The sequence below is a fragment of the Leptosomus discolor genome, chromosome 25 (genome assembly GCF_034619465.1).
Source record: "Leptosomus discolor isolate bLepDis1 chromosome 25, bLepDis1.hap2, whole genome shotgun sequence".
NCBI lineage: Eukaryota > Metazoa > Chordata > Aves > Leptosomiformes > Leptosomidae > Leptosomus > Leptosomus discolor.
Window position 1 is genome coordinate 5,127,051 of NC_141415.1, and position 22,678 is coordinate 5,149,728.

The window sequence follows — 22,678 nt, forward strand, 5'->3', positions numbered from 1 at the left end:
CCCCGCCCCCCCCCCCCCCTCCATGATGTAACTACCTATAACCCGAAATGGAAGGAATGTCACTTTTAGAGTGTGCTATTACCTTACTTATTCTGCTGTTAATTTGTATTTTATTTTACTGCTGGCATCATTAAATGTCTGGGATCCTGCAGAGTACTGTGCCCAAAACATACTAATTTCCATGAAGTATTGCCTTAATTTCTGCCATCATTGTGTTTCTTAAGCAAATAATCAAGAAACTGATGGGCTCTGAGGCTTGCTCTCGCACCTCCTGTGCAGATTCATACATGTGTTTTGGGTGGATCTGTGCCAACGTGATAATAGTGTTGGCAGTTCGTGGGACCTACATGATACTGGGTTACAGCTAAATGTAGATTGGGATGCTTTGCCCTCTGCAAGTTGATAAAACCTGTCTGTCAGTCCCCAGCTGGACCAACAGCTTAAAAATTCAGGGTGCTTTATTGCAAGTACTCAACCTGCCGTTCTTTGTCAGAAAGTACTTCACTGTATTCGCCAGACTGGTGCAAACAGACGTTCCCGGAGGGACTCTGGGAAGTCGGGCTCTTTGGTATAACGTGCATCGGTCTGATGCAACAGTGTGGAGTATTTGAGTACTTTTTGGCATGATGAGACCAATGTCTTTGGCAGGGACTCAAAAATACAGTGGTGAAGTTTGTTTGTTACCTTCGTTAAATAGTCTCCCATTCCTAGCCTCTTATCCCTATGGAAACCGTAGAAATGTGTTTCGCAGTGGAAACCATATAAATGCATTTTGCAGTTGAAAACATAATTGATTCAAAATAGCTGATTACTGTGTCGTAATAACAAATGGCCCTTAACTTCACAGCAGATTAAAATCATTTCCCCCCTAGCCTGGGTAACAGTAGAGCTGTGACCTTGAGAGGTACCAGTGTTCTAGAGTTGACTCTCCAATAGGAGAACAAGCAACGCACGTTGTCCTTGAAATCTTGAGCGTCTGTGTCAGATGACTGGATCTGAATCACCGAGGGGGGTTTCAAACAAGCGGTGTTCCTTCTCACGTGGATCACTTGGCTTTTTCAGTGAGCAGTACATCAATTCCCTGTTGATATCAAGCAAACTAAAACTCAATCCACCGATCTAGAAGTCCCCAAGGAAGATCCAGGTTTGTAGCTCGACCTTAGGGTGCGTTAGTAGCATCGAGACCTCCCTGATCAGGGCGGTATTAGGGTTGCTGAGCTCTACCAGCCTCTGCGCTATCTACCTTCATGTGGCTTTGCTCTGTGTTTAAGGACTTTGCTCTTTTTCTTTCCTTTTTAGTGAGCATTTTGGGAATAGCTGGCTGGGATGTGCTGTGTCCGTCACAGCTAAGGACTGCCTTTCTTCATTAGGACACTAGTGTTGAAGAATATCAGAAGAACAATGATCATTGCGAAAGTCTCTTGTTCTTGCTACAGCTTATCTATATTTAGCTTTAAACTAGACAAGTTTTACATGTTCTGAAGCCTCTGTGGCCCCTGACGTTTGAGTTTGCTGCTTTTTGTTAGGGTATCTAATGAGGTTGCAAATGAAGATGCAACAGTTGTGGTTGTATCTGTAGGGAGTCTTATCGCCGTGTCCTTTGGCCGTTGCCTTCTCTACCTTCAGGATGTTCCTCAAAGTGATCTAGCATCTTTGCAGGCTCGAAAGTCTCCCTTCGTGTGTCCCAGCGTATTTATTGATGTAGCTATAGGTACAACTATGCACTTATCGTATAGAGGCTGTTAAATTTCGGAGGCAGGCAGAGTCAAAGCAAGTCACGAGGATCAATAGGTAGAGGCAATGGATGTGTGTGGGAAGGACGGTGACGATCAGGTATGAGCAGCTGAGTACGTAACACATCGTATATTGAACCCGGTGGTTCGTGTGTTCTTGGTGCTTTGTGGAAGAGGGTGACTTCAAAGAAAGACTTAGAGGATGGTGCTGTGAAAACGTGGATCCACTGGGGAGAGCTGCTCTTGTTCCTGTGGGGCGTCTCGGCAGTAGGAAGGAAGCTGTGCGAGGGACTCGTGGGCAAGGGTGGCTGGTGCAGGAGAAGTGAGGTGACCTGGAGGAGATGTCGTGGCGCTGTTGTGAATGGAAAACGGAGATTGGAAGGGCTATAAAGAGGTACGTGTCAGAGGCCAAAGTTGTATTATTTCAGACTGCATGGCAATTTTTGCTACATCATCTCCAGATCAGGTTGACTGATGAAAGCTGTAGGTAACGCCTGTGCTGCAGGAAGAGCCAGATCTGTACCAGGCTGTCAGGCGAGAGATCTCAGCTCTTGGGGAGGTTTCCCTCAATTACCAGAAAATTCTGCAGTGCAGAATGAACAAAAGATTAGGAACTTTATTGCACAGGAATTTTTTTTTAAACTTCCTCCACAACAGACTGCCCTCCCCCTTCTGTTCCAGTATGTCAGCGCATGTGTCACTACTTCTGCTTTTTAGCTGAACTGAATTGTAGGTATATTAGAAAAGTGTATGTATATGATCAGAGGTCGCTATGCTGTTGTAGGGTCCTGGCTTCCTAAAGAGCTGTGCAAGCGTGGTGGTGGGGAAATAGATGAGGAGAAAGCATGAAGCTGCTGTCTGAGTCCATCATGCGACCATGTTTCAGAAACACTGTTCCTGTTACCCTTAAGAATGGAATATATTCTCTGTGTGATCCCCTTTGGTGCTGGATGGGGGCGTTGTGATAGCACAGTCCTGCTGTCCTCCTTGGCACTGTTTCATCATGGACTTAAAGCCCAGTTCGGGGTCCCTAGACTCATTTTTGAAGGTTCAGTGTGAAATTGCTGAGGCTGGGTAACGGGTGCGTTGGGATGGTGAACGGCCATCCGGGAGGGGAGGAGCGTGACAGCAAGGGACAGCGCGTACAGGAGTGGAGCTGGTGGTCTGCGACTCCCTGCTAGGGCGTGAAAACCAGCATTGGTCTCTCTGCTGTCCTCAGTTGGACATTTTTCTTGAAAAAACACTGAAGTATGAACTAAGTTTTGAGCATTTGTGTTGCACAGCAGAGACACAGTCGGTATCTGGCCTTTGGGGTCGTTTTGGCCGTCAGCGTAGGTGGCCACACAGGCCCTTAGGAAAAAAAAAGATGAAATGTGTTGCCCATGGATTTCCTGATGCGAAAGAACCAGCTGTAATGACAGTTCCATGGCATGATTTGTTAAGCAATACATTGGATTTTAAAGAGCAGTAGTTGTATCTTGACTCTGTATCTCCAAATGCTTTTTAAAGGAGGGGAGTGTTACATTTCCCCTTGTCTGGCAGTGGGATTTGAAGCAAGGGGAGGACAGAAACTTGTCTGCATGTGCTGCATAATCCAGATCAGGATTGCTCATGCTGGCTATGGAAACAGTATTCATAGGCCTTACCTAATTCTGCAGTCGAGACAGTACAACTTTTATTTTTTGCTCTAAACCCAGCTCCCTAGGGCAAGCACTCCTCTCTGCCAGTGTATAACAGCATGCACTGCTGTAGTTTTTTTTTCCCCTTTGCAGACAAATGATGGTATAAAGTGCTTTTTTATTGGCATAACTGCATTCCTACTGTAGAGGCAGCATAGCTATAGCGAGGGGAAGGCAGCGTGCTGGCTGAAACTGATATCAAATCAAAATCGACACGTAGACCCGCCTGAGGGGGGAGAGTGCCTTTGCCTAGCAGCAAGTTGAGCAGTTTTGTGGCACCCTGAGCGTCAGGGGAACGTGCATGCGTCTGCTCCGGCTCCGCTGGGGGACAGGTCGGCGTGGTCCTCGTGCGAATGGCAAAGCTGAAGGTCAAAGAGGTGAAATGGCTTCTGCAGTCCCAAACTAATTCTTTCCTGCTCCGCCGCCCCTCGGTGTGTCCTGAGATGGAGTTTGTCGAGGAGAGGGGGAGAAAGTATCCGTATGGTCGTATGAGAAACCCTCTCCTGCTTGGCTGCGGGTCACGCTCCTGAGGCTTCTGACCCTGCGTCTTCTTAGGCCTGTTGGTAGCCTTTGGCATCAGGGGCTTCAGATCCCCGGGTGCGGAGCTGCTGGGAGCACCCCGACCTCCGTCTGGGAGCCCTCGAGGGGGCTGATCTAGCAGGAGGTTGTGCAGGATGTGGCCGGGACTGTATTTTGCAGTAACGCCTGCCAGAGCTGTGCTGGCTTGGGGTGGGCTGGGGTACCACCTCCCAGGGCTGCTCTGCTTTTAGGGCTTTTAATGGCATTTTTAGGCAGGTTTTTTCTTTTTGGCTGAAGAGCCTGGCAGGGAGGAATGTGAAATGAGGCAGTAAAAGGCTCCTGGGGCCGCAGGTGGAGGTGGAAGAGCGTTGTTTTTAGGGGGAAACCCCTTAAAAAGGTGAAAGTTTGCCTTCAGGGAGTGGCTTTGGGTGGCAAAAGGGGAAGTGGTGGTGGTTTGTTTTTTGGAGGGGAAATGCTTAAAACAGTGAAAGCTGCTGCAGGGAGTGGGCTCGGTCCCCCCCCGCGCCAGGGGTCGCTGCGAGGCGGGCCGGACCCCGCGGCGGCACGTGGCGGGGGGGGTGGGGTGGATGAGTGGGTGTCGGACTACATCTCCCAGCGTGCTCCGCGCGGCCCTGCGGAACCCTGCCCTTGGAGCGGGGCCGGGCGCGCCGGCGCGCTGCGGGGCGGGCGCCCCCTGGCGGGCGGCGGCAGGCAAGCCGCCGCCCGCAGCGGCGTACGCGGCGGCCGGACAATAGGCGGCGGGTCCGCCCCGCCCCCGGCCTCCCCCCCCCCACCCCCGCCCCCTCCCCCCCTCCCCGGCGGACCCGGGCGCCCCTCCCGCACTGCAGCTCCTCCGCGCGGCGGGCGCCCGGCGCTGCGGCGCGGCGGCGGCGGGAGCTCGGCGGGGCCCCCTGGCTGCGGGCGGGCGGAGGGCGCGGTGCGCGCGGCGGCCGGCGGGGGCGCTGCGGCGTCCCCCCCCGTCCTCCTCCTCCTCCTCCTCCCCCCCCCCCCCCCCCCCCGGTGCATTCTCCGGCTGACGGGAGGGGGAGGGCAGAGAAGGAGCCCGGCCGCCATTTTCCGAGCCGCGCCGCCGCCGCGCTCGCCCGGAGCGGGGGGGAGCGGGGGGAGAAGAAAAGCACCGCAGCGCCCGCTCCGCCGCGCCCCGCCGGGCCCGCCCCGCCGCCGCCCAGCGCTCCGAGCCGGGGGTGGGGGGGCCGCTCCCCCGCCCCCCCCCCCCCCCCCCGCTCGCCTGCCGCCCGCCTGCCCCAGCCCGGACTGCGGCCGCCGCTCTGCGCCCGCCGAGGGAGACGGGCGAGCCCATCCCCCCTGCCGCCGGGGCGGGCCCGAGCGGGCGGGGGGGGCGCCGGGGCTGCGGCCGGGGCTGGCGGTGCCCGCCCCGGTTGCGGCGCCGCGGCTGCCCCTCGGCCGGGGCTTGTTTGCAAACTGCGCCCATTTTGTGGGGGGCCGAGCCCGCCCGGACCGCGCTCGCCGCTCGTCACGTGGTAGGTGCCGCTCGCCCCGCGCCGCTCCGCGCCCGCCGCCCCGCGCCTCCCCCGCCGCCCCTTTGTTAGCGCCGCCGCGCCCCGCCGGGCCCCGCTGCGGGGCGGCCGCCGCGCCCCAACTTCTCCGCCCGGCGGGAGGCGGCTCCCCCGCCCCCCCCCCCCCCCCCCTTCCCCTTCCCGGTGCCAGGGAAAGTGCGGGGGTCGCGGCGGGGGAACCGGGGGCGGGCTGACCCGCCGGCCCGTTCAGCTCCCCCCCCGCCCCCCCCCCCCCCCGCGCCGCCCCCGGTGCTGCGGCTCTATCGGGCGGGGTGGGGGTGGGGATGGCGCCACTTTAAATTGAAAGCCCCGGCCCGAAGGCGCCCGGGTGGGTGGTGGGGTCCCGTCGGGCCGGGCCGGGGCCCCTCACGTGGCCGGCGGCCCCGCGGCGGCGGAGCCCGGCCCCGCTCCCCCGGGGAGGAGAAGGGACGGGGCGGTGCGGGGGGGAAAATCACCGTTCCCTAACCTGCGGGGGGGGGGAGTAGGGGTGGGGGGGCACACGCGAAGTTTTAAAAGTAAACAGAAAAAAAAAAAAATTAAATTGCATAACCTCAATCTTGCAAAACGCGTGGAGGGGAGCAGCTCCTCTGTCCCCAAATCCGCCTGGAAAATACGAACGTAGCGGTCTCCGGTAATCCCGGTGGGCTCCCGGCGCTGTCACCGGTGTCTGCGTGCGGGAGCCGTGGATGTGTCACGGTGCGCTTTCCCCTTCTCTCCGGGTATACAATAGCGTAATTTTTCATGTGGGTTTGAGCTGCTAAGCCATTTTCCTGTATTTACTTTCCGGCTGCTTATTTTTTTGTTGTATTTTTTTTTCAAACCGGCCCTGCTGATCCCGAATTATTTTTCTCAAAACAAGCCGGAAGAGCACGGCTATCCTGAAATGCTTGCCGTGATCGGTACGTGTGTTTACTTCCATCACGGGATTTGCATCTTCCAGTGTTTGATTACAGAGAAATTTCCATTCTTTTGGGTATAAATGGGGGTCATGTAAAAGGAAAAATACAGCGGCCACTTTTACTGGAAACAAGGCTTATTTTCTACAAAAAAAAGCAGACCCTCTTTACAAACTAAGGTGTCATCTCTCCACTCGTTAAATTTGCGTACAGGTGGATCAGAACGCGGGCGCTGTATAGGTTATATTGCCTGTTATGTAAAATGCACTTGAATGACAAACTGTAGTTTTCCATGAAACCGGTCAGGATATGGGAGGAACTGCAGGTTTTTTATTTGTTTTGACTGACCATTATATTTTGAACTGGTTTGGGCCATGTCCGTGTTCGCGGTTACATCATGTCATGTGTTGTGTACAGTGTGATTTGTGCCTCTAAAAATAAGGTGAGGTAAAAGCCTGTTTCTCGGAGGTAGGGAAGTAGGAGAGTACTTCAGCCGTGGTACGGTCCCGCTGACGACAGGGATATAAAACACTTGGGGGGGGGGGGGGGGGGCGGGGGGCGCTTAAGGTGTTACGTGTCTGTGACTAAACCTCTGCCGTAGTTATGAATCCAGAGATCTGTTGGTATATAAGCATTTTCTCTTTAAAACCATATTTGTCCTTTTTATAGCCTTTGTTTTCATGGAGGAGCCTCTGATGCTCTTCCCCTGCTTTAGCGTAGTTCTCTTGGATTTTCATTCTGGCACGGGAACGGTGCGGGTAGCGATGCCGTTCCATCTGATTACGTTATTTCTTTAATTGAGAAGTCAGCGGCCTTTTAAATCGGCGAAGGGGAAGATGAAGCACAGCGGGCCCAAGGGTTGTACAGGTGGAGCTGGGGAAACCCCCGACCCGCCGACGGCACCAGGATCCCGGGGAGCTCGCTTTTCCTTCCCGAGGTGTCCGCTGTCGGCCACCGTCAGAGGCGAGATATGGGCGGCATGTTTTTTGGCGCGGGAGGGATGGGTATGGTGTATTTTTTTTTGTAGCTGCGCTGCCAAGGTAGCACAGCTGTGGAGGGCTTAATGGATTGATATGCTGCAGGAGCAGTTAATTGTGGAACTTGGTTGTGATACTGTTATAGCTGATTTGTAATGATTTAGTAATGAGGATGACTTGTGTTCCCTCTTCAGAGGTGATAAAGCAGCAGATGACCAGGCAGATGTGGCTGTGTGCTTCTCTTACGCTTAGCCCCCCCCCTTTTCCTTCTTTTTTTTTTTTTTTTAACGCCACATTTGAGTCTCATTTGCTCTCAGAGATCATCCGGTAATGGGAGGACTGGTGAAATTCTGACATCACGCAAGTCAGGGGTGAAAACCGAGCAGTTCTTTGACCAAAGTCACTTCCTTTTGCCCTGTTTATAACTGTGTTTTTGTGAACGCAACTGCCATTATCTAATGAACGCTCCGAACAAAGACTGTCTCTGGAGTTTCAGCACTCCACCCTCTTTCTGTTCGGGCAGTGAGTGGTGCGTGTCCTTAGGAACCTCAAAAGACTTTTCCAGGGAGGGTAAGACTTAGCGCATAGCCAAGTAAAGATAAGGCCTGAGGACTTCTTAAGCCCTACCAAGGCAGGGAAAAGGTGAAGTTTGGGGAGTGGGGAGGAAGGGCGAGCAGCACCTGTTTTGCTTTGTCAGCCTTCCCCCCTGCCCCCCCCCCCCCCCCCCTATAATTTTCCTTTTCTGGAAAATTATATTTTTCTGGAACTATTTTTTGGGAGTAGGTCAGTGATATCTCTGCTCATCCCCATTTAAACAGCACCTGATTTTGCCTTTTTTGGTTTTTTTCTTTACTGGACTGTGTGGGAAACAGGTGGGCCAACTCATGCCTAAATGGGAATTTAATTCAGTGGAAGTGTCTCGGGTGGATCACGCAGTGTTTAGACCAAAGAATATGTAAGTTCTGCACATGTTCAAAGTGTTTATCGTCTCATTAAAAAGAGCCTCTTAGTGTTCGGGCCGTCAGAGCGGCAGGTGATCTGAGAAGCACCATTTCCGTCGCTGCTTTTTATAAATACCGTGTCCCTGCTCATAACTTCCAGGAATACAATGTCCTTCTGGAATGAAAAGCAGCAGAGACTGCAGCGTGCTGCTGAGTTTGAGAATCTTTCCTTGTAAACAGCAGTTTAGCTGTGTCTTCAAGGATGCAGTTTTCTGTAACAAATCGTTTAAATTGGAATACAAGCTTTCTGTTTTTTCTCAGCTGGGCAAGGAGTTGTCATACTCCAATCAGCAAGAGGCCTGGTGATGCAGGACTTGAGTAAACATAATTCCATTAAACCCTGTGCATGTTCTCTTCGGCCTGAGTTCAGAGCCACGTTTTTGGAAGAGGACAGTTTGGATAAGGTCCTGTTCAGGTTTCAAAGAAAATTAAAAAACAAATATGTTTCTCCCCCTGCCATGGACTGCTGTCAGCAGATGACTGCCAAAGTATTAACTCAGTTTAGAGAATGAGACAAACGCGAAATGGGGTATGCTAATAGCTGTGAAGACTTAGTTCTGGAGGACAGAGTTTTGACAGTATCTGAATTTAGTGATGAAACCGTGCTGTTTAGCTAATAAAACAAAGAAAAGGGATAACAAAATCCTATCTGAAGAGAGGAAATGGGAGTAACTGTCAGCCTGAAGAGGCTGTGTCTTCATCTATTCCTTAGCTACTCTCTTGCTGCAAACTTACTTTTTGCAAATTTGGTGGGAAAACAAGTGTTTAAAAAAACTTAGCTATTTTAAAATAAATTTAATTGAATTATCTAGTTCTGTACTGGGAGCTGCTTCAGGTCTTGGAAACGTTAGCAGAAGATGGACCTTAAAGATTTCTCATTTTCAGCTCTATCAAATGTTGGGAGTCCTCTGAAATCTTTATAACTTCCTGTTGAGGTCTGCAGCGACAGGATACGATGGGAAAGGTTACTGTGAAGCTGCCTTACACTAAATGAGGAACAGCAGACCGAGTTCAGGCTGTAATTACAGCCCATAAAAAGGAACCTGTGATGTGTGATTGAACATCACCTTCTATTAAACGAGTACCTCTGTTCTGGAGTTCATGTCATCTTGTTTTTAGTTGCTGCCATGGCAGTCTTTGTGGATTGTTCTTTCTCCGCTGAGATCCGAGGAGCAATAAAAGCTGAGATCTGCAGTTAGCTGAGCACAGGAGAGAACTGTGTTATGAACTCCATTCAAAATAAGGTATTTAAACTCAGCTGGAGACAAGTCTACCAGATTGGGCAGGGATCTAGTGATTGGAGACACTTAATCCTGCTCCTCTCTATTCTGTTATTTCCTCTTGAGGACATGGCCTAGCAGTTAACGCAAGGCACTCTAAAAGGCTTTTTGTAGCAACAGTCTATGCCTTGTTTTAAAATATGAAGTATTAAGGTGCTGCCATTTACGGGGCAGGGGGTGTGTGTGTGCGTGTGTGTCTGTTAAAAGTTTTGGTAATAATCATATGCTTTTGAGCAAAGGTTGGTGTGACCGCACCTGGTGAATGAAAATGTGTCTTGAAAATTAAAAGGCAATTCTGTTTTTGTTTAACTTGCTCCCTGAGTCCTGAGTTCAGGTTTTCATATTTCCTGGGCAGCTTGCCCAGATTATGCGAAAGAAAAACAAAATCTCTCTGATACTGGATGGGGGGAGACCTGAATTTCACAATTAAAGCTGTTTTTTTTGTTTTGTTTTGTTTTGTTTTTTTCCCCTCTGTCAGACTGCTTCTTTGTGCAAATGTCCCATTATTGTTTTTTAAACCACATTTCTTTTTATTTGACTGTAAATACAGCAACTTTATTCTGAAGAGTGCCTTAACAGCAATGTGTATTTTTATCTCCAGCCACTTCATTTTCCAAGTGAAGGCATTCTTGCTTGTAATTACTCAAATTTCCAGACTTTTGATTGGGGAAATGACAGTTAATCTTGCTTTGTGCCTTTTGTTTTTCTTTCTGACATCATATTGGTAGAACCTTCTTTACCTCAGATTACGGAGTTGATTTGTTTCATATATATGCAGTGAGAATTCACAGGCATAAGAGAAAATTGTTTTTGAAGGAGGAGGCCTCGCGTTGCTGTTTCCAGAGCTGACCAAAAGACCGTGCCACTCGTGCAGACCAGCAAGTGGAAGCAGCAGCTTTTATTTTAATCTTGAGGGCTTCTGGTCGGAAACAAAGGCTATAAAAGCAGAGCTCAGCAATATCTTTCCTATTTGCTCCAGTGCATAAGTACCGTTCCCTAGGATGTTCTTAATATTGAAATACTTATTTTTCCCAGAGAGTTTAGGTGTGAGTCTGTAGTGTTAATCTATGTGGAAGGGAATTGTGGTTCTTATGTATGTCCTTAACCTTTTTTTCATTAATATTAAAGAAAAAAAGCCTGTTTCCCAAATGTAGGTCATTATAAGCATACAGTCTGCCAAACTGCACGTGATAGCTGGCTTATCAATAAGTTTATCGTCCTGTACTTGCCTGTCACATTTCCTTAATTAAGGAGTTACTTCTCACGTAAATCTCTCTTTAAATTGGTAAACATCTGTCTTACAACTATAAAATGTTGAAAGGTGGTAACAAAAGGCATGTAGAAGATCTGTTGTGCATAATAGGTGTAACTGGTAGATGTACATTTTTGATGTGGAAAATATTTCTGGGGCTCAGAGTGTCAGCTGGTATATTGAGTACCTGCATTTTAAGTTGCTCTGCTGAGGTTAGAAGCATAGATAATGTATTTCAGTTGCAAAATGAAGTGTATAGGGATTCTATTCTAGCATGTTTGGGTTTTTTTTTTGTTTGGGTTTTTTCTTTTTTTTTTTTTTTTTTCTAAAAGACATTTGTAACCACACAAATTCAGGAGTTGGCTGCACTTTTGATTTGTAGTGGGGGAGGAGAGGGGAAGTGGGAATTGGTATAATATTCACTTCCTTAGGGTAGCTTTGCCTTTACTGCTTCTAATTCGAGATGACCTTCATATATGTGTCCTCTGCAAAACCTGTGTGTCGGGCAGGACAGAGCTCTGGAGGTGAAGAAGTTTGTGGGTGGTCGTGTAGCTGGGTGGGGGGAGGCTCGTGTCTGACTTGGAGGTTATTTGTCCTTTACGTGTCTATTGAACTTCAGTCTCTGCATGACCACCCGTAACCTCTTCTGTCTGAATGTCTTGTGCAAGTTGTAGGGGAAAAGGGAATGTGCCCAGGTGGGTTTGGGCGAGTGCCCCGGAGGAGGAGATCTGGGGAAGTAAGGAGGCCTCGCAGCAGCTATAATGAGCAGTCCCAGTGTGGTTTGGCACGTGATGAAACTAGATGGTGTGTGCAGGAATTTTGGATATAATGTCAAGGGTTTAAACTGTAATTCAGGGAATATAAATACGCAAGGTAGGTGCGTGTGTCACTGAGCAGCGCTGGGAGGGATCGAAGGTTGAGGTAATGTAGCTGGGTGGGTGGAGGGCTCGGTGGCCTGAGAGGGGTGGCTGTGGCAGGGACTCATGTCTGTGAGGAGACCTGCTGGTGGGAGGGCATGGAGAGAAGCTGGAATGAGCATTTAGATGGGTGGGTAAAGAGGAGGCTATTGTCACCTCCTGTGTCCACGACTTAGACCTCCCCTGATCTACTCATGAACCTCCCTGGAAGCACAGGTGCCCGGTTTCTCCCCCTGAAACTCTTGTCACAAAGATTTCGGAGAGCAGAAACTTCCTGTGTTCATTTTGGGCTTGTTTTCTGAGGTGTTGCACAAAATTGTGTGCTTGGAAACCCAGTTCTCCTTTCAAGGTCTGGTTGAAAAATTGGGTTTTAAAAGCAGATGGTCTTGAATAAGTCAGCACGCTGAGGGATTGTTTTCAGGGGTGTTGTGACCCGATAGCTGCCGTGGGGTATAGTGTGACTGGGCCTCTTCCTCGTGCCTCTTCTAACAGCCCGTTGTTGCCTCAACTTTATTCCCACTCTTCCCTCTGCTCTGTGTTTAAAAAGCAGTAAGAGTTTGAACGTTGGTATCGCTGACGTGGAATTGTGGGTGAAGCCACCTGAGTAGGCCTGGTGATTTTTCCTCCCTTGGTGGCCTCACGTGCACTCCGCAGGAAGCAAGGGAAGACGGGCCAGTTATGGTTACCTTGTTTTTACCTGCTTGCTAGAGCCTTTCATCTTTCCTCTGTTAATTAATGCTAACTGCTCTGGCAGCGCTCTAGTTTTAAAGTGAAAATCAAGAACGTGCTTGTGGATTTTAAGTATTAATTTAAGTGAACGCCATGTTGGCCTTCCAGAAGAAGCTCCTTTTGGATCTTCCCGAGTGAAGTCCAGCACGAGGTGTTGTGCTGCGGCTGTTGAAGGCAGGGCTGGAGCTTGTACCGCAGCAGACACGCTGTGGTGGTGCAGCTGGGGTGGTAATCCCCTTACTGTGACAGTTGTCTACCAGCAGGACTTCTGCAGGAGGAGAAGCCTCTTAGTCACATGCTTGTCAACTCAAGTGCTGGGAGTTGCAGGCCCTTGGCAGAGAAACATGGAAAAAAGGGACCCGTGGGGGCTCACATCAATCTGCTAATACTGATGGGTGATAGCAGTTTGGGTAGAACTCGCCAGCATGGCTTGAGTCCCAGAGGCAGACAAAAGATGCAGGATAATTCTTGGAATTACTGTCAAAATTCACAGAACACTCTGAAGGTTCCTCAGCCTGCGACCATGCGAATGACCTTCCCTTTTCTTTATTCCTCTTTCCGGTGGTCACCTCAGAGATGCCTTACCACCCTCTCCTCTCCAATTCCCTGTTAGGAAGAAATTACTGATAAGCGTAATACGGCTTTAATGACAACCAAAACTTAACAGAGCCGGGGGGGTGGACACAGACGGACGACATGCTTACAAATGTTCCTTTTTTTTTTTTTTTTTTCCCAAGGGTTGTTTGTAAGAGTAGAGGTCTAGTTTGGTGTTAGGAAAATCAGTGCCGTCTAGCACACAGATAGTTTATAAGGACTGAAATAAAAAAAAAAAATACACCAAATAACTTTTGGAGGTCATCTTTAAGCTACTAGAACAAAGCCTTATTCTTAAGGGAGGCTTTCCAGGCTTCCCAAGTGTTTTAAATGCTGTCCACCCAACTAAAAGTGAAGCCAAGGAGGGTTGCAGTAGCTTAGTAGGAGGATTTTCTTTTTAAAGTGAGCTTGCTAACCTGGAGGAAAAGGCAGTATGAGAGTTTTGCTTCTGTTTTCTACTTCTGTTAATTTAACTGGAGTTGATGACCTACGAGTTTGCTCTAAAATACTTTTCAGCCGAGGTAGACTCCTAAGTGGCTGCAGCGTAGTGCAAATATGTTCGTAAAGAATCATTGCATTCAGCACCAAGTGCAGGTTTTTCTGCTTTTTTTGCAGTATGGGTATTTCTTAAGCTGCTCTCGATATCTTGCGATGCTGTGGTGGTAAATGCGGTGGAGAGCACTGATCCAGAGTCTTCCTTTGGAAGACAGACCAGCGTGTTTCTGCAGAACTGAGAGCGCCCGTTAGGAGCAGTCGTTCCAAGTGTACGTGTCTCTGTAGTGAAGGTCTCGGTGAGAGGCTGGGGTGGGGGAAGTCCTTTATTCAGACAGTCTTCCTCCCTCCTCTCCCAAGGGCGTCTTAGCTACAAGTGGAAAGTTCCCTGCCAGTTCCTTTTTAAACTTTTTTTTTTTTTCCTTCTCCCCTTGCATAGTCATGCTCATTCTTTCTGGACTCAAATGGTGACTAAAAGCCACTTTCAATGACTGTGCAGTAAATTTTTAGGCATGCGGTATGCTTTTTTTCAGTAAGGTCAAGGTATAGTTGATTACAGAATATGCTAAGTTCTGTCAACAGGGGACTTCTGAAGTCTGAACCCATCTCCAGTGACTCCGTACTTCTGTTACAATAGCTTCAATATACTTTTTTTTTAATTGGTTCCACTGTGAGTGTATCCTTTCTTTCCTGTCTTCTTCCTCTGAGTCACCTAACTGGGTTTGGCAAAAGGGTTAGCTAGCAAGACTGTGTACGGTCTGAACTGTGGAGGAGCTGGTGAGGAGCCTGCCAGTTGGCCAACGTACGTGCTTGTTGGAAACCATACAGGGCAAGTGACTTTGAGCCTGTCCTGTGGGCCTTCCCTCCGGGGGGGGTGTGGGTTTGTTTCTGTAACTCGTATCTGGCTTTTCACAAAAAGTCAGGTTTTAGTACGCAGTGGTTTTCAGTCCTAATGTCTGTCTGTGGTCCCTGTTATGGGGAAGCACCTGGTCTGGCCCTGGGGAGCAACTGTGGTGCAGCTGAATGAGGCTGGAAACAGAACTGGCTGTTAGGTTTTGCTCATTGAAGAAACTTTAGATAGTCCTTGCTTTTCCTGCAAAGCGGTGGATTAATTTGGTCATTGGGATGCGGTAATGAACAGCTGCAACAAGCTTATGCAAATTTATGTGAAATTAGAGGACTGGCGTATCAGGCAAGGGATCAGGGCAACTTCTTATTATTAAATTGACATTGAAATAGCTTATGAAGGTGCTGGATAAATTTTGCAGCAAAAGGAAAAGAAAGTAACTGTTGCACTGTTAGCGCAGCCTGTGCTGTGGGTTATGTGAATGCGGTTGAAAAAAAAAAAGGCATTTAAAAACACTTGACACTTTTGGTGGTAAAGAAAGTGGGTGAATGACCAGAAACTTGAAGGTGGGTGGGTGGGAAATGGTTGCAGTGTACGTGAATGAAAGGTCTTTGGTTATTTCTCTTTAACTTGTTTGATCTAGTTGAATTAAGCCATGGCTTGCTATTACAGTCAGAGGGTAGAACTGCTCTGTCATGGTGTGTGTGGGTTAATCTTTATCCGTGTTCTTGAAAGAGAAATGGGAATAGCTAACACTGGAAATCACCTGGCTTATTCGGAAATGTACTTCTGGGAAAATAGGTTTTGTATACACCAGGGAAATGACTTTCTTCAAACCCAAGGCTTTCAGGGAAGCAGTGGGTGTGGGGTGGTGGTGTTTCTTTAGCCACTGGGAGTTTAAGCATATGGAGATCTGTTGCCCTCAAGCGCTGTCTCTGTTACATGTTGTGGCTCTGATTTGTCATTTTTAACGCACCTCAGCTGGCAGTAGAAGCAGTGAAAACTGTTTTATAGATGTAGCTTAAGGATTTTAAAGATGAAGTTGATGAGCTGCTGGCATTGAGGAATAGGTGTAACCAGGGCCAGGCCATTCATGAGGGCCCAGAAGGATGCTGGTGTGCTTGGTGGATGGACTGAAAGATGAGAGTAGTGGTTATGGGTAGCTACTCGCCGTGGGAGTTGCTGAGGATCAGCTTGTGTGTGGCTACTTCTGGTTTTGGCTGCCTGGTGCCCAGATGGCTTCGCTGGGCACAGGGCTGGTGGTCACAGAGGGAGGATGCTGTGCTGAACATGGCTCCTGCATGGCTTTACCAAGAGCGTTGCGTCGATAAGTCTCGCTGCCGTTGTGCGTCTTGTCTGTTTTATTTTCTGTAAGTGCGATGCCTAACTTTCTCTTTTTTTCCCTTCCCTTCCGTAGGCTGCCCTCAGGAGAGGCAGTGGGAGGCAGTGGAGCTGGCCTCGGCACCGGGAGAGGCTGGACTTCCCGTCTCTCTGTGCTGAATGGCTGCGATGGCGCCCGCTCTCACTGACGCAGCAGCTGAAGCTCACCACATCCGATTCAAGCTGGCTCCCCCGTCCTCCACCTTGTCGCCTGGCAGTGCCGAGAGCAACGGCAACGCCAACAACATCCTCCTGGCTGCCAACGGCACCAAAAGGAAAGCCATTGCTCCGGAGGATCCCAGTTTAGATTTCCGAAACAACCCTACGAAGGAAGAGCTGGGCAAGCTGCAGCCGCTAGTGGCCTCTTATCTCTGCTCGGATGTAACATCTGTTTCTTCAAAAGAGCCTCTGAAGCTGCAAGGAGTCTTCAACAAGCAGACAGTCCTTAAATCTCACTCTCTCTTATCTCAGTCCTTCTTGAAAACAAGTGATCTGTTGGGGAGGCAACCTGTGTTGGAATTCACTTTGGAGAATCTAAAAACAATGAGTACTAATAGCCAGCCACCTCTCCCTCAAGCGCCTGTAAATGGCTTGGCCAAGAAATTGGCCAAAAGTACCAATTCAGACCATGAAAACTCTAGTTCTCTGAACGGTGGGAAGTGTGCTCCTCCTTCTGCTGCCCTCCAGGGTGTTGACTATAATGCAGGAGGCTCTGAATTGGGGGACTTGAAGACCGGCTTGACCAATTGCACTCTTCCACATAGAAGCCTTGATGCAGAGCACACAACTCCATTTAGCAATAATAGCACTGCAAACAAATCTTCCCTTAATTCCACGGAGCAGCAACGGGTGCTTGAGGGTGGCAGTGGAGAGACTAGGTTGCCCGGTGTTGCTAGTCACTCTGACTTTGGGAGCAGTAAGTTGGAGGAGCAGAAACCTTCTCTGTCGGCCGGTCACCACAGTGCTCTCGACTCCGAGATGAGGACGAGGGCGTTGCTGCGACGGCAGGCAGACATTGAGAACCGTGCCCGCAGGCTGCAGAAACGCTTGCAGGTGGTGCAGGCAAAGCAGGTGGAGAGACACATCCAGCAGCAGTTGGGTGGCTTCTTGGAGAAAACTCTGAGCAAGCTTCCAACTTTGGACCCCCTGAGGCATCGGAGCCAGCTGATGTTGACCAGAAAAGCAGAAGCAGCCTTGAGGAAAGCTGCGAGTGAGACAGTTACTTCAGAAGGCCTAAGCAGCTTCTTGAAGAGCGATTCAATATCGGAAGAACTGGAGAGATTCACGGCCAGTGGTATGGCCAACTTGAGATCCAGTGAACAAGCGTTTGACTCGGATGTCACTGACAGCAGCTCGGGAGGAGAGTCTGACGTTGAAGAAGAGGAACTGACCAAAGCAGACCCGGAACAACCCCACGTACCGCTGTAAGTAGCAGCCATGCTTTGCTTACCTCTTGTGAGGGGAGAGCGAGGTGAAAGGTGGCAGATGGAAGATCTGGTTTTTGTAGGAACACTTCTTTTTCTGGTGGGCCTAGATCGAAGAAGTAACGGTTAAAACTGGCGTGGTGTGATTTGCAGCACAATTCCTGGGTCAGGCAGCCCGTGCAGCGTTGAAGGTAAAATTCTTCATGCATATGGTAGTTGTTGGTGTTGTGGAGCAGCAAGTCCTGGAAATGCTGGCTGGAGTGGTGCAAGCATGGTGCAGATACAAACCCGAAATACTATAAACAGTTCTTGCCGTGATTGTTGGACCTGTCCCCTGAAATGAAATGTTTTCTTTTTACAATGGGAATCTTTGTTGTAAACCAGTTATGTACAGTAAGGCCCATCTGAGTCTTTGTAGCTGACAGCATGCTTGTGACTGGGGAGTTATTTTTTTTGTTAAACTACCTGAAAAAAAACCCACTTCTGAAAGGATCTGGTCCAAGTGCCAGTGGAAGTGTGAAGTGAGTGTGTTCTATTCTTGAATCTGGGAAATTATTGTTGGGAATTTTCTTCTCGTCTGTTGAGTTGCATTAAATGATGACAACAGCCTCATAATTATGTTGTTAACTGGATGCTGTTTGCATAAGTATTATGTGTCTGTGTGCGGAGGATGAAGATCCTTGACAAGGCAAAAGGTCTTGAGACAGGTCAAGGAAGAAGGGAAGCTTTTCTTCCAAACCCAACAATTTTCCCTAGGACTGCATATCGCAGTGTTTTGCACAAATCTCTTAAAAGGACGTATTCTGCGTCTACTCTGTGTAAAATGTCGCTTGCATCAGTAGCTGATCTCTTTCACCTTGGTGGATGTGTTGAACTTAAACCTCAGTCTGTGAAGTACAGCTACAGTCGACAAAAAGCTCCCTGCAGCAGTCACAGGGGTCCTGTTGGGAATGCGGACGGCTTTCCGATCAAGGCTGGAAATAGTCACCAGGACTTTTGCATACCTGCGCTATGCAGGGTTTGTTCAGGTCTCTGGAGAAATAACTGAATGTGTTTTGGTACCTCTTGTCCTAAGTGATGTTGCTGGCTGGTCGGGTGCTGTGTGACACAGATTTTACTGAACTTAAGTAGGTGGATGTGAACAGTGTGTGTGCTTGGTAGCTTGAGCATCCCCCAAAACCACACTCATATGGATGAGTGCTGGTAAAGAGATCTTACAGCTCTTGAATATTAAATTCCAGCTAAATGTCACATTGTGTTTTGGGATGTTAGCGTAGTATGAATTTCTGTATGTGAAGTCTTAAACGTGGCATGAGTTCGGCTTTCTCCCAGTGCAAAGCTAGTAGCTGAGCATGTGATCCCTGCTGGCTGGACATGAAGGCGTTCTTGTGCTGTTAGAAAAGAGAGTTTAATAACTTTGTTCCTGTTTTATAATGTCCACAAACTTACTGTTGGGATTAGTGGTAAAATTGCATTTATAAGTATTGTAATAGTTATTAGAGGAGACATTTGATTAAAATTCTGTCCAAAGGAATAGTAAATTTCCCATATTGTGGGTTTCATAGATTCTGCGTGTTGTCTAGTGAAGTGAAATTTCTTTACCACTCATCTTAATCCTTAGAGGAAGTGCGGCATTCAGAGACACGATGCGTGAAATTCTTTGCTGACTTTTCTGCCCTTTGGTGTTAGTCATGCCTTTACATTCCCCAACCTCCCGAGTACTCTTAAAAAGCCAAAGATTTTAGAGCTAATAAAAAGAATGAGCCTTCTATTGTCTGTAGGTTCAGAAGCTGGTATATATGCATACTGGCATCTAGGCCAGGCCCACCAAACCTCGTTTAAAGTTTATGCCTGTGGGTATTTAGTAATTAGTCTTCCCAGCATTGACTGTCCTGTTGGCGTGAGTGCTTTGACATTGGGTCTCACGAGCTCTGGCGTTGCCGGAGTTGAGGCTGAATGCACGTTTGTGCTTGTTAACAAAACTCCTGAAGCCAGCGTTAAGAGCTGGTACGAGCATCTGAGTACATCTAAATATCATTCTTTCCCAAGTGGTGCCAACAGTCAGGAAGGGAAAGAGCTGAATTTTCCACTGGGAAGCTGCCTTGGGCCAGCTTATTGTACAGACCCATTGTTTGACGCTTGTGTGAGCACAGAACAGCCAAGGCTTTTTACAGGGTTGCTCAAGTATGGCTGGATTTTGCAGTTTACTGAATTTACTTATTAGAAGGAAGACTTTTACCCTGATTATTTTAATTTTGGTAGTGAGACGGAATATCTTAATGAGTGTAAAAACTTCTGTCTCGTCCCTCAGTCAGCATCCCTTGGCTATGTTTTGCTCCTGGGTGTCCTTGCCTTCCCCCAAGAAACTTCTTGCTTGCTTCTAGATCTTTAGTGAGAGTTATGCTACAAACGGTGTGTCTCGTAGCTTGCTTGCAGTAAGTGGCCATGTCACTGACTGCCTCTGGGATTCAAGTAGAAGCATGCAAAAGAAACAAAGACATGTTTACATCATGCTTAGATAAGAGCTGACCTTTGAGTTTTTCTGGCGTGGTGGCATTCCAGAATCGGTATCTGGTCAAGGACAGGCTTCGAAGCATTTGTACTCTTCTGGCCCGCCTGATCTTGGCTATAGAGCAGCATCTCCATGAGGAATTACGCCTTTCCAGTAGCGTTTAGGGATCTATCACAACTTGGTGTAGGTCCTTTTAAAGCACTCGTAGGCCTGCTGCCCAGGAAGGTGCTGTCATTCAGGTGCATAACCAGGCCATCGTGTAATGCATAAACAAAGCAGGGAGGTATTCGTTACACCTTTGTCGGGAAGCCGTGCCAGCTGTGGGCTTGGTTTAACAAGGTGCTCTTGGTTCTCATGCAGCTGATGGGGAAAGAAAGCGCCTGCAGAGGGGGTTGGTTCCTGGTGCGTTCTTAGGTTTACGTGGATCGAGGACCACCCTGTTGCCTTGCGTTTGCTCTCAGGTTAATAATGCACGACTTCGCTTCACAGCTAAGATGTTAGGTGTCACTTCAAAAGTGTGTGCGGTGGTAGAGTTAGGATCAAGAGAAGAGAAGCTTTGCCTCTGCTTGGTGGTGACGAAGGCAAGTTGGAGCCTCCCCTGTGGAGAATCGTACTGAACTTCTTGGGCTGGGTGTGACCGTAGGCAGCAGCCGTCTGCGTCTGCGAAACCTGTGCTACTTTGAAAGGGCCCAATTGCTGTTGTCAGCGTGGTAGGATCAGGAACTGCTGTTTGTGAAAGGTCTCTTGGAGCAGGGCATGCAAATTCCTCCCCGTGCTGGAGGGCTGCTGGCTGGGCTCTGGCTTAGGTGGCCAAGGGATGGTTTAGCGAGTAATCAAAAGTCCTGGTGGTTCTGTGGTCCTGTGCTAGTACATGTAAGTAGGAAATAACTCATGTGGCTTGTGCATCTTTATAGTATTTGCTTTTCTTAGGCTGGTTGGTTTCTTTGGTTGTCTTGCATTTGACTGTAGACTAGTTTCATCAGAATTTGTCAATTATTTTTGGCTGATTAGTTACCTATGTGGAGCAGCAACGTAGTCATTAGCTGGTGAGTGGTGTGTGATTTAGTCTCTGCAATCCCCGACTTCAGGCTGTACCATGGAAAAAAAAAATTTGAAAAGGTAGTGAAGACAAGTATTTAGTTGGAACTTACTTTTTAGTTCAGTTTTCTTATCTGGAAAGTCACTGTTTTGATGGCAGTTACATCTAGCTGCTGAGAATGAGCTGAGGTTCCTAGTGACTTGAGGGTCAGGCAGTACCTACTGTGTGTTCGGTTGTGGTTGTTACGTTGCCTGTGGCCATGATGCCTAAGCACACTTCAATTATCCCCATTTACTGGTGGGAAATCCAAGCACCTTCTGCTCTTCATTGTTGCAGTGAGTCATTTCACAGCCTTGGAGCCTGTGTGTTGACTCCTCCCTGTGCTGTGTCACATCGTGCTGCCTGGATTTTAGAATTGCTGGACTTGGAGTAGTAATGAAGATTTCTTGCTAAGAAGTGCTTTTGTCAGCACTAATTTCAAAGTCCTGTATTGGAGAGGGATGTGTGTGGCACTTGGATCAGTGCTTATTCGAGGGGTAGTTGCAGTTGGTGCATCAGTTGACTGAGAAACAGGATTTAGAGATTCTGATTTTTCTCCCTTGATTGTGTTTTGTCAAGAGAAAGCGTAAGGAAGCCTGTATCTCAAGGGCTATTAAATAGCTCCATGAAGTCACAAATTTGAGAAATGCTGTAATTCAGATGGCAAATCCTGTGCTGTGGGGACTAAGGAAGCTTTTCCTACTGGTCACAAACACGTTCCACTAACTGATTTATGCAGAGCAATCCTAAAAGTTTGTCTGTTCTCTTTAGGACTTTTTCAGTTACCTGCTTGGCTTTTTGTAGGTTTGTTTTTTTTTTTTTTTCTTGACTTCTAGCTGTGCTTGTAGGTATTGACAGCAGCACAGTGTTTAACCTTCTATTTTTCAGCTCTTTATGAAAATTTGCGTACCTTGTACCCGAATTGCTTGTAATCCATGTACTGCTCGGTGGCAATATATTGGTCAAGAGAGGTGTCCCTCAAGCGTCTCTCAGTTGTGAAGAGAGAGAGAAATCCTGAACATGTTCTTGCTTTGCATTTGAAAGCAGAATAGCAGAGAGTGGTTCATTGTTCAAAAATGCTTAATCAGGTATCCAGAGTAAGTAGGACACTCTGCGAGTCCCTCTTGCTTTTAAGAAGAGAGAGCAAATGAGAACACTGCTTGAGAAAGATCTTAAGAAAAATGAGTCAGTTCTCAAAAATGTTGGTCATAGTACACCTTTTACAGATACAGTGGATGTTGAATAAGTTGTTTCTGACTTTTACTGGAGTCTTGATCCTCCTGCAGACCTCACTGGAGTGGGGAAGGGAGGTTTGGTGTTTTCGGTGTAGGTACTTGGTTGCCATCCACAGAAGTGTTAAGGCGGCGTTGTTGGCTTTCATCCTAGAGGGAGTTTGATGCACTGCTTTAAATTTAATCTTTCTAGGCTGAAGTCACAGTTGTTTTGGGGGGAGCAGAAGGGAACCAGCACTTGGTGTTGGGTTGTGTGTGCGAAGAGTAACGGTGGAGTCGGGTGCTGTGGTGCAGGAAGGCATTTGAATTTGGTGTGGGGGGTGTTGAATGCAGACAGAGCATCTTTCTGCATCTTTCTCGCAGACGCCTTTAGTGCTTTTTCAGGGTTTTGGGTTGTTCTGTTTGGTGTCAGATCATCTCTGCCTGTTTCTTGGGCTGTGCTGGGCTGGTGGATGAAAGATAATGTGGAGCACTGGGAGTGATTTGGTGTCTGGCACTGGCAATAAACTGTGCTTTGTCTCTATGGCCTTTACCCAGTGGGGCAGCAAGTACGAATGGGCTCTAGCTGAGATTTCTTAGGACCTGTGGGTGACACTTT

The 22,678-nt window shown here is 48.4% G+C and overlaps 1 protein-coding gene across 3 annotated transcripts in view; it reads left to right on the forward strand.

Annotated features, from left to right (window-relative positions):
• Nucleotides 1-15,924: 15,924 nt before the first annotated feature.
• KANSL1 (KAT8 regulatory NSL complex subunit 1) overlaps nucleotides 15,925-22,678 on the forward strand; it is a 79,640-nt gene continuing 72,886 nt past the window's right edge. For all 3 annotated transcript variants that reach the window (XM_086477882.1, XM_086477884.1, XM_086477885.1), the window contains exon 1: nucleotides 15,925-17,258. In XM_086477882.1, coding sequence (XP_086334008.1) covers nucleotides 15,955-17,258 — 1,304 coding nt within the window. In that variant the 5' untranslated portion in view covers nucleotides 15,925-15,954. The remainder of the gene's footprint in view (nucleotides 17,259-22,678) is intronic.